At 40.1% G+C, this 9,309-nt stretch overlaps 1 protein-coding gene across 1 annotated transcript; it reads left to right on the top strand.

Moving 5' to 3' along the window:
• Positions 1–4,324: 4,324 nt before the first annotated feature.
• Positions 4,325–5,354, top strand: LOC145525265 (olfactory receptor 51Q1-like). Its single transcript, XM_081538070.1, is given in 4 exon segments — positions 4,325–4,540; positions 4,542–4,605; positions 4,608–5,137; positions 5,139–5,354. Coding segments are annotated over 4 exon segments (1,026 nt in total).
• Positions 5,355–9,309: the final 3,955 nt, after the last annotated feature.

The raw sequence follows: 9,309 nt of genomic DNA, 5'->3' as shown, positions 1-9,309 counted from the left end.
AAATGCCTCAGTGCTCCCCGAGATCTGCAGGGCAAAGGCCTCTATTGGCTTGTCTATTATATCAGAATGGATTTTTTGCAATTGCTTTTATCTTGCCGGGGGTGGGGAGGGTGGGGGTTGGGGGTGGTATTGGGTGTGAATGGATGTCTCAGTACCTGAGTCCAAATCCCTTACTCTCTTCCTAGTTTTGTTAAGAGTGACTTGAGAGTGTGAGCAGATGATATGTATTACTGTCTATTACTGTTACTTGTTTTTCTTTTTTTTTTAAACTGAGGTAAATATTTGGAAAGTGGAAAAAAAGAGTTCCCTGACTATAGCTCAAGATGGCTGGGTTTTGTATAAGTAGAAAAAAATGTGCATTTTATCCTCCTGTGCCTTTGAGATGTAAATGATCTACCTAGGCCCTCTGGAGCTTATCTAATCAATCTGTGTTGCTAGGAACTGAAGAAAAAAAAGAGATGCAGAAATAACTTTAAAAAAACCCCTCAAAACAGCTGGGAATGCTTCCTCAGTCAAACTTTACATCAGTTTCATAAGAGATCATCAAGAAAAAAACAGTAAAACCATAGTTATCTAAGTAAGCAAATTTAATGTATTCCAACTATTCTTTGTAAGCTAGTAAATTTATATTGTTGTTGTTGTTGTTTAGTCACTAAGTTGTGTCCAACTCTTGTGCCTCCATGGACTATAGCCTGCCAGGCTCCTCTGTTTGGAATTTCTCAGGCAAGAAGACTGGAATGGGTTGCCATTTCTTTCTCCTAGGGATCATTTTGACCCAGGGATAGAACCTGCATCTCCTATGTTGCAGGCAGATTCTTTACCACTGAGCCGTATAGGACTTTGTTGTTATTCAGTCACTCAGTCTTGTCTGACTCTTTGTGAGCCCACGGACTCCAGCATGCCAGGCTTCCTTGTCCTTCACCGTCTCCTGGAGTTTGCTCAAACTCATGTCCCTTGAGTCAGTGATACCATCCAACAATCTCGTCCTCTGTCGTGCCCTTCTCCTCCTGCCTTCAATCTTTCCCAGCATCAGGGTCTTTCCCAATTAGTCGTCTCTTCACATCAGGTGGCCAAAGGATTGGACATCTAGAACTTTAAGCACTTACAATTCAAATATTTAAAAAGTTAGACAAAATGCGTTTCAAGTTCACATGGGAGGGGAAATACTATGTTGTTGATATTTGGTATTGAGGTTAGTTTGTTGCTTTAATTAATTAGGTCTAATTAATTAATTAGGTCTTTAACGTCATCAACTTTCATGCTTTCACAAAGTAACATTTTCACTGAGCCTAGGTTTAGTAGAAGTTAAAGGAAATCTTGTGATATCTGTTGCAAATCTGTCAGTGAGAAAAATAACTTGGTGTGGTGAAATTTTTGAGTTAATTAAACTATAAGAATAATTATGTTCTGAAAATTATTTAAAATAATCTCTCCAGATTTTGGTAAAAATTACTTGCTCTCTTCGTTTTCATTAGAAATTAAGGTGTTTAAAAGTTAGGGATTCTAATTTAAATATGTAATTAAAGTTACTAGACATATTAAAACATTTCACTATATGGTAGGGAAGTGGGTTATATCTTTTGAGAAAAAAGAGGTTTTATGCATGGTCAGGCTTATTTTAGATTAAACTTAATTTGGTAAATGGATTTTGTTATTAAAAGTAGACTGTACAGGTCTAGATTTGGTTCCTTTCTGCTAAAAAACAAGTTTACTTCAAATGCTGCTTTTGATAATATATTGTGTGAACTTCCTTGCCTTCCAATGATCTGATTTTGTTTTGAAATATTCAAAGTGACCTATGATTCTACCAGACCAAATGTTCTTAAAACTTTTTGATATTTTTGATGAACTTCCTATCAAATTCTGGGCTTCCCAGGTGGCACTAGTGGTAAAGAACCTGCTTGCCAATGCAGGAGAAGTAAGAGACTTGGGTTTGGTCACTGGGTCGGGAAGATCCCCTGGAGGAGGGCATGACAACCCACTCCAGTATTCTTGCCTGGAGAAGAATAACATGGACAGAGGAACCTGGTGGGCTACAGTCCATGGGGTTGCAAAGAGTCGGACAGGACTGAGCAACTAACACACACACACATTCTAATTAAATTTCTTTTGACTCCAGCTTGCTCTGGGATGCTTCGGAGGGCCCCTAAGTCACGAGATAGTCCTTGCCAGGCAAATACTGGAGTGGGTTGCCATTCCCTTCTCCAGGGGATCTTCCAGACCCAGGGATCAAATCTAGGTCTCCCACATTCCAGGCAGATGCTTTTCCATCTGAGCCACCAGGGAACCTCAGCACATTGAGTGGCCTGCCAGTGAAATCGTCACCAGATTTGGGAATGAGCATTGCTAGCACCACAGGATGAAATGGTCATGAAATACCCCCTAAGCCAGGATAAAATTTATAAATATGACAGGGCCTTGCCAGCTGGAAACTGACATTTGCTCTCTACCTCTACAAGGATTAAATCATGAGCCACTGCAGGTGCTGACCTTGAACACCCCCTGAAAGGAGTTTCAGTGTGGAGATGAGGAATGGGGCACTCTGTGCTCAGGGGTAAAACTAGCAAAACAGGCTCTCAAATAGAAATTTTAAGAAGATTTTTATGAGCCTAAATCATTGCATCTTCTCATATCTAAAAAAGCATTAAAATCACTAATGATGATGCCTTTTTTGGCCATTTAGGAGAGAAATGCATTTGGTTATAAAAATGGAGTAGCTGTCAGACTCAGACACACCTAGTCATTCTCACAGCAGTGTCTGTTGAAATTGTAACCCAGCAGAACCCTGTAGGTACCTCTACCAAGTTTATGATTAACCTCCTTATCTGAACCTTTATTCTTTTTCTTGTTCAAAACTTGTTCTCCTCAAGATTGAGAATTATCAAAGAAAAAGGAGGAATTGTAACGCAGCAGGACTCTAAGGGGCCTTCACAGGATAGGCTTATCCCTATATCTTCTACTTTAGATATACCTGGTGGTGGTGGTTTAGTTGCTAAGTCGTGTCCAACTCTTGCAACCCCATGGACTGGGAGCCCACCTGGCTCCTCTGCCCATGGGATTCTCCAGGCAAGAATACTGGAGTGGGTTGCCATTTCCTTCTCCAGGCGATCTTCCCAACTCAGGAATTGAACCCGGGTCTCCTGCATTGACGGCAGATTCTTTACTGACTGAGCTACGAGGGAAGCCCTACACTTAGATATACCTAGATAGCAGTGTTTGATGCAATAATTTGACTGATAATGTTAACCCTGTAATATCACCCTGTTGCCTCACCCTCAGCCACTCAGAATTGTACACTCATTAATCACATACCCTGAAACCCCTTTCCTTTACCTGGTTTTTAAAAATTCTTTGCTGAATTTCCCCCTGTGCGGGGAGCTCAGGGGTGGTGGGGGGGAGAGAGGGAGTGAGTGTAGCACATAAACCTCTCGGCTCCTTGCATGGCCCTGCAGTAAGTACTTCTCTGCTCCAAACTTCAGGGCTTCCGTGTGTTTGGCCTCACTGCATCAGGCACACAAACTTGCTCTAACAAAACTGTTCCAAAGATGTTGGGGGGGGTATACATATGATCAGTATACATATGATTTTGGTGAAGGAAGAATACCTGCAATCAAGCACATGTTTCTTTGTAGAAGATTACTGCTAGTCACCGGGGGCAGAGGTCACCATGAAGAATTTTAGTGCTTTTCTAGATACAGGAAGATGCAAGAATTGGGCTCATGAAATCTCTCGAAAACATCTAACTATCTGGAAACCTGTTCTGCCAGTTTTTCCCAGTGCACAGTGTCTCATTCTTGATCTCCACCCTGAACTCCTTTCAGGGGGTGTTAAAGTTCAGCAGCTGCAGTGGCTCATAATTTGATCTTTGTAGAGGTAGAACGCAAGTGCCAATTTATGGGTGACTGTATATTGTGTTGCTTTTTAACTTTATCAGTCTATGCTCTCTCTTCTCTAAACTTTATGGTATCAAAGAATATCCTATAGTAATCTTTTCTCTACAACTATTCTCTCCAACAGCGATAAAACATTCCTACACTTTCCTGCTACAAGGGCATAACCGCTTTCTGGACAGATAAAAAAGTCCTTGGGTTAAAAAAATGACTGATTTATGCTCTCAACTAGGTGAATGACAAGCTTCGAGCTAAAACAAGCAAAAATAATAAAGCATTTGTGAGCTCATCTCCTGTTTATCTCTTTTTAACTAGATCTCCCTTGACAATATATCACATGATGATTTAACATGGTTGCAGAACTTTAATCTTATGTTCTCCAATTTTCACAGATTTTGCAACAAACTCTGGTCTTGTGGCTGCCTCCTCTAGTCATGTTTTTGGTTATTAACTCAAGTTCCTTCTACTTCATCCTCATGGACATCCCTGGCTTTGAGGTCTTCCATACCTGGATTTCCATCCCGTTCTGCTGTCTCTACACCATCTCTATTGCAGGCAATACCACCATACTGGCTATCATCAGGGAAGAGCCCTCTCTACATGAGCCCATGTACTTGTTTCTCTCCATGTTGGCCCTAACAGACCTGGGACTTAACCCTCACCACTTTGCCTACACTCATGAGGATCCTCTGGTTCAATGTCTCAGAGATCAGCTTTAGGCTTGCTTTACTCAGTTCTTCTTTCTCAATGGATTCTCCTTTATGGAATCTTCTGTGCTGTTGGCCATGTCTTTTGACCACTACGTGGCCATTTGCAACCCCCTCCATTATTTTTCCATCCTCACCAGGAAGGCAATCTGCAGAATAGGTCTAACCATCATTTGCTGCTGTCTTCTGGTTGTTCTTCCTGGATTGTTCCTGTTGAAAAGGCTCCCCTTTTGTGGCTCCCCTCATCTCTCCCACTCATACTGCCTCCATCAAGACATGATTCACCTGGCGTGTGCTGATACCACTACAAATAACGGGTATGGATTTGTTCTAGCTCTGCTCATTATCATACTGGACCCCTTGTTCATTGTGCTGTCCTGTGTAGTCATCCTGAGAAGAGTCCTCAGAATTGCCTCCCAGGTTGAAATGCTCTGGGCCCTCAATAACTGTCTGTCCCACATTTTGGCTGTTTTGGTCCTTTACAGGCCCATGGTGGGTGTGTCCATGATTCACTGCTATGCCAAGCATGCCCCTCCAATTAATTGTACATGTCAGTATGGCCAATGTCTATGTACTAGCATCTTCTGTGATGAACCCCATTATCTACAGTGTTAAAACCAAACAGATCCGTCAAAGGATCTTGATCTCTTTGCTAATAGACAGTTGGAATAGAGAGTTGAAAAGTGGGCTTTTGGTCACACATGAATCAGGAAACAGGGCTGGGAGTTATACAATATTGTGTTCGTTGGATTTGTAATTTAAGCTAAGTTGAACCGCCTGCATGTGGTAGAGCTGTTTTATTTACATACAGTGTTTGCATACTAAGTTCCTCAACATTTGTATCCTGGAATTGCCAACCTTCTAGTTCAAGGTGTGAAATATGTTACAGAGTGAACTATCTGAGTTAGGTTACCCCTCAAAAGTCCTTCAAATGGGGACATCCTGTTTTTAACAGTGTCTCTTTTTGTGAAGCCCTCCTCTAACATGCACATGAAGCCTCTAAGTTGCTTCCATTTATACTGTTTCTTCTCAGAAAATGACCTGAGAAGTAATTCTGGATTCAAAAGAAAACAAACAAATAAAAAAAACTCACTAGGCATCAAATGTGGGGTCTCTCATGACCCAATATAAGTTCTAGGACTTTTCCCTCTTTCACCTACCTCTCAGCTTCTAAGTGGCAATTATTTCATCTTGTATTTCTGAGACTTCAGATGTGTACTGGGACATTAATTTGGGAGATGGGTATTCGCAATGAAAATTTGTTGAGAAGGAGATCAGAAGAATTTTGGAAATAAATCGGCTTCCTACTACGGGTTCATTCATTCATTCATTCATATACTTTTACTTGCTTTTCTTATTTTTTGGGCTAGGACCTACAGTTCAATGATGAATGAATGTTGACATGTTCCTTGATATGATCCCAGTCAAACAGAGAGCAATATCTGACCATTAAATATGATGTTAACTGTATGCTTTTTCTTACTTAGAGCAGATGGGTATTTCTAATTTATTACTGCCATGATTGGATAGTGGATTTTGTGTCATGCATTTCTGCCTACATTGAAACGAGCATGTGATTTTTACCCTTTGTTTCTTATTTAACTCAACTACCCTTGCAGTTTTACAACTGCAATATCCTAGTGTTTGTTCTGTAGTTTAAGCCTATGTTGTTACCTTGAATTTTTTTACATGGTATTTAGTATATATTCACACTTTAAAATACAACTAGTCTTTCTTTTGTGATTCTCTTAAGCCAAAACTTCATCTGTTTTTTGATTGATTATCATTTTTAATTTTAGTTTGTCGATAAAAATCTATTTCTATTTGTCTTCATCTAGTGCATGTTAAATATAAAGTTATTTTCTTTTACATATTCCATATTGATAGAATAGCTGCTGTGAATTCCTTGTCTATTACATTCAATATCTGGATTATTTTGGAGCTGATCTCCACAGATTATTTTTCTCTCAAATATGCACCATGTTTCTAGTTTCATCTTATGTTGAATAATCTTAAATTGTATCTAAAATTCCCTCAACTATGTTTTGAATAAGATGTTGAGATTCTGGATTCTGTTTATATCTCTGAAGAATTTGATTGGTTTTTAAGCAGATAGTTAACTCATGGAACTCAAATTCTCAATTCACCCCTGCATTTTGCAGCACCTGAGATCTTTGTTCAGTTTTGTTAGCCTTCCCTTCCATAGGCCACTTGATACCTGTCTCAAACATGTACAGTTCAGATATTTACTGAGTTTATATGCACAAATTTGTATTCTTCTTCTTGATCTCTCTTTTACGTATATTTTTCTACCACTTTCTAGATAATCTGGCAGCCCCCAAACATTCCTTTTGCTTTTCAAACCAGTAAGTCTGTATGTTATTTACTGAGTTTTAACTGACCCACCTCATATCAATGGAGGTCTCTGTCAAACTAAAAGTCATAAAACAAGGAAACTCCCTCAATAATGTTCCCTTTTTCTGAGTAAGTGTAACTTTTCTCTAAGTACACTGTAGATTCTCTTTTATCACTCTCTAGCGCTTTCATCGGAGAAGGCAATGGCACCCCACTCCAGTACTCTTGCCTGGAAAATCCCATGGATGGAGGAGCCTGGTAGGCTGTGGTCCATGGGGTCGCGAAGAGTTGGACAAGGCTGAGCGACTTCACTTTCACTTTTATTTCATGCATTGGAGAAGGAAATGGCAACCCACTCCAGTGTTCTTACCTGGAGAATCCCAGGGACGGGGGAGCCTGGTGCGCTGCCGTCTATGGGGTTGCACAGAGTCGGACACAACTGAAGCGACTTAGCAATAGCAGCGGCAGTGCTTTCATAGTTTTAAAAAAAACACCTTTGTTCAAGGTTTATAATGTTGATCTATGGGTTAAAGGGGTCGTTTTGTTAGAATAAATACCTTTAGTCGTTGAAATGCATAGTCTTATCTATAGTTGAATTGCTGGATTGTAGGGTATATTGTAATACAAACTGTCACATTGTGTTCAAAGTGGCTGTAATACTGCATCCCCTAACAGTTAAGGAAGAGGACAATGATGATATGGAGTATGGTGGTTAATGCAGAGATATTTAAATGTATTTTTAGGCATATCATACAGTCAAAGTTGGAGGGGATTCGAGAGAGCGAAGTCACAGTGCTTATATGACAAGCACGGCACAGGGGTACTGTTTTCAATGTCGAAAGACTGCATCTTCTTTGTCCAATTCTCTTCCCAATTCTTCCACAGATCCAATATCCATCCTTTTACTCTTTCTTTGACTCTCTGAACTGACCCAATATCCTTGGTTGATAATTTGTTTGTTTTCTAAAACATTAGATTTATAAGCCTCCTTAAGGCTCTACACAAGCTGGAATCAAGATTGCCGGGAGAAATATCGATACTTCAGATACACAAATGACACCACACTTATAGCAGAAAGTGAGAAAGAACTAAAGAACCTCTTGATGAAAGGAAAAGAGGAGAGTGAAAAAGTTGGCTTAAAATTCAACATTCAGAAAACTGAGATCATGGCATCCGGTCCCATCACTTCATGGCAAATACATGGGGAAACAATAGAAACAGTGAGATAATTTATTTTGGGGGAGCTCCAAAATCATTGCAGATGGTGACTTGCAGCCATGAAATTAAAAGACGCTTGCTTCTTGGAAGAAAAGCTATGACCAACCTAGAGAGCTTATTAAAAAGCAGAGACATTACTTTACCAACCAAGATCCATCTAGGCAAAACTATGGTTTTTCCAGCAGTCGTGTATGGATGTCAGAGTTGGACTATAAAGAAAGCTGAGCGCTGAAGAATTGATGCTTTTGTACTGTGGTGTTGGAGAAGACTCTTGAGAGTCCCTTGACAGCAAGGAGATCCAACCAGTCTATCCTAAAGGAAATCAGTCCTGAATATTCATTGGAAGGACTGATGCTGAAGCTGAAACTCCAATGCTTTGGCCACCTGATGAGAAGAACCGACTCATTGGAAAAGACCCTGGTGCTGGGAAAGATTGAATGTGAGAGGAAAAGGAGATGACAGAGGATGAGATGGTTGAATTGCATCACCAACACGATGGACATGAGTTTGGGCAAGCTCAGGGAGTTGGTGATGGACAGGGAAGACTGGCATGTTGAGCTCCATGGGGTCGCAAAGAGTCGGACAAGACTGAGTGACTGAACTGAACTGAACTAAGGCTCTGTATTTAACCTCCAGTCATTAATGTCATGCCTAGAGAGGAATCCAGTGAAATATTTCTCCCTTTGGTCCATGGATACTTTCTCCTCTGAGAAAATCCTAGGCCAAAGTAAGAGTTAATGTGGTTAAAATGTGGTAGTGGAGACTGATTTAAACACTAATCTTGTAAATTTTAGAAAGAAAAGAGGAGATCGGAAAAATTATTGGCCAGTCCTTCTAAAAGGAACCACATTTTGTTCATAATACCATAAAAATTGCTGACTTTCATTATGTGATACAGCAATTGTGTTTACATCAAGAAGAGTAAATAGATGCATTATCATCAAGATGTTCAATTCAGTTAAATTGTAGTCACATTTACATCTGTAGAACTGTATTTTTCACTCTTTAACACACCTTAGGCATTAATCAGTAAAATAAAGTCCTTATCTGACTTCATGAAACTTACAGCTGGGGGGTGCAGTGTGGGGCTGCGTTGGAGATGACTAATGACGTGTTAGTAAAGAGCGCTATCCCCACTG

Source organism: Giraffa tippelskirchi, chromosome 11 (genome assembly GCF_054371585.1).
Source record: "Giraffa tippelskirchi isolate mGirTip1 chromosome 11, T2T-mGirTip1v1.2.pri, whole genome shotgun sequence".
Taxonomy (NCBI): domain Eukaryota; kingdom Metazoa; phylum Chordata; class Mammalia; order Artiodactyla; family Giraffidae; genus Giraffa; species Giraffa tippelskirchi.
This window is presented reverse-complemented; position numbering and strand designations above follow the sequence as displayed.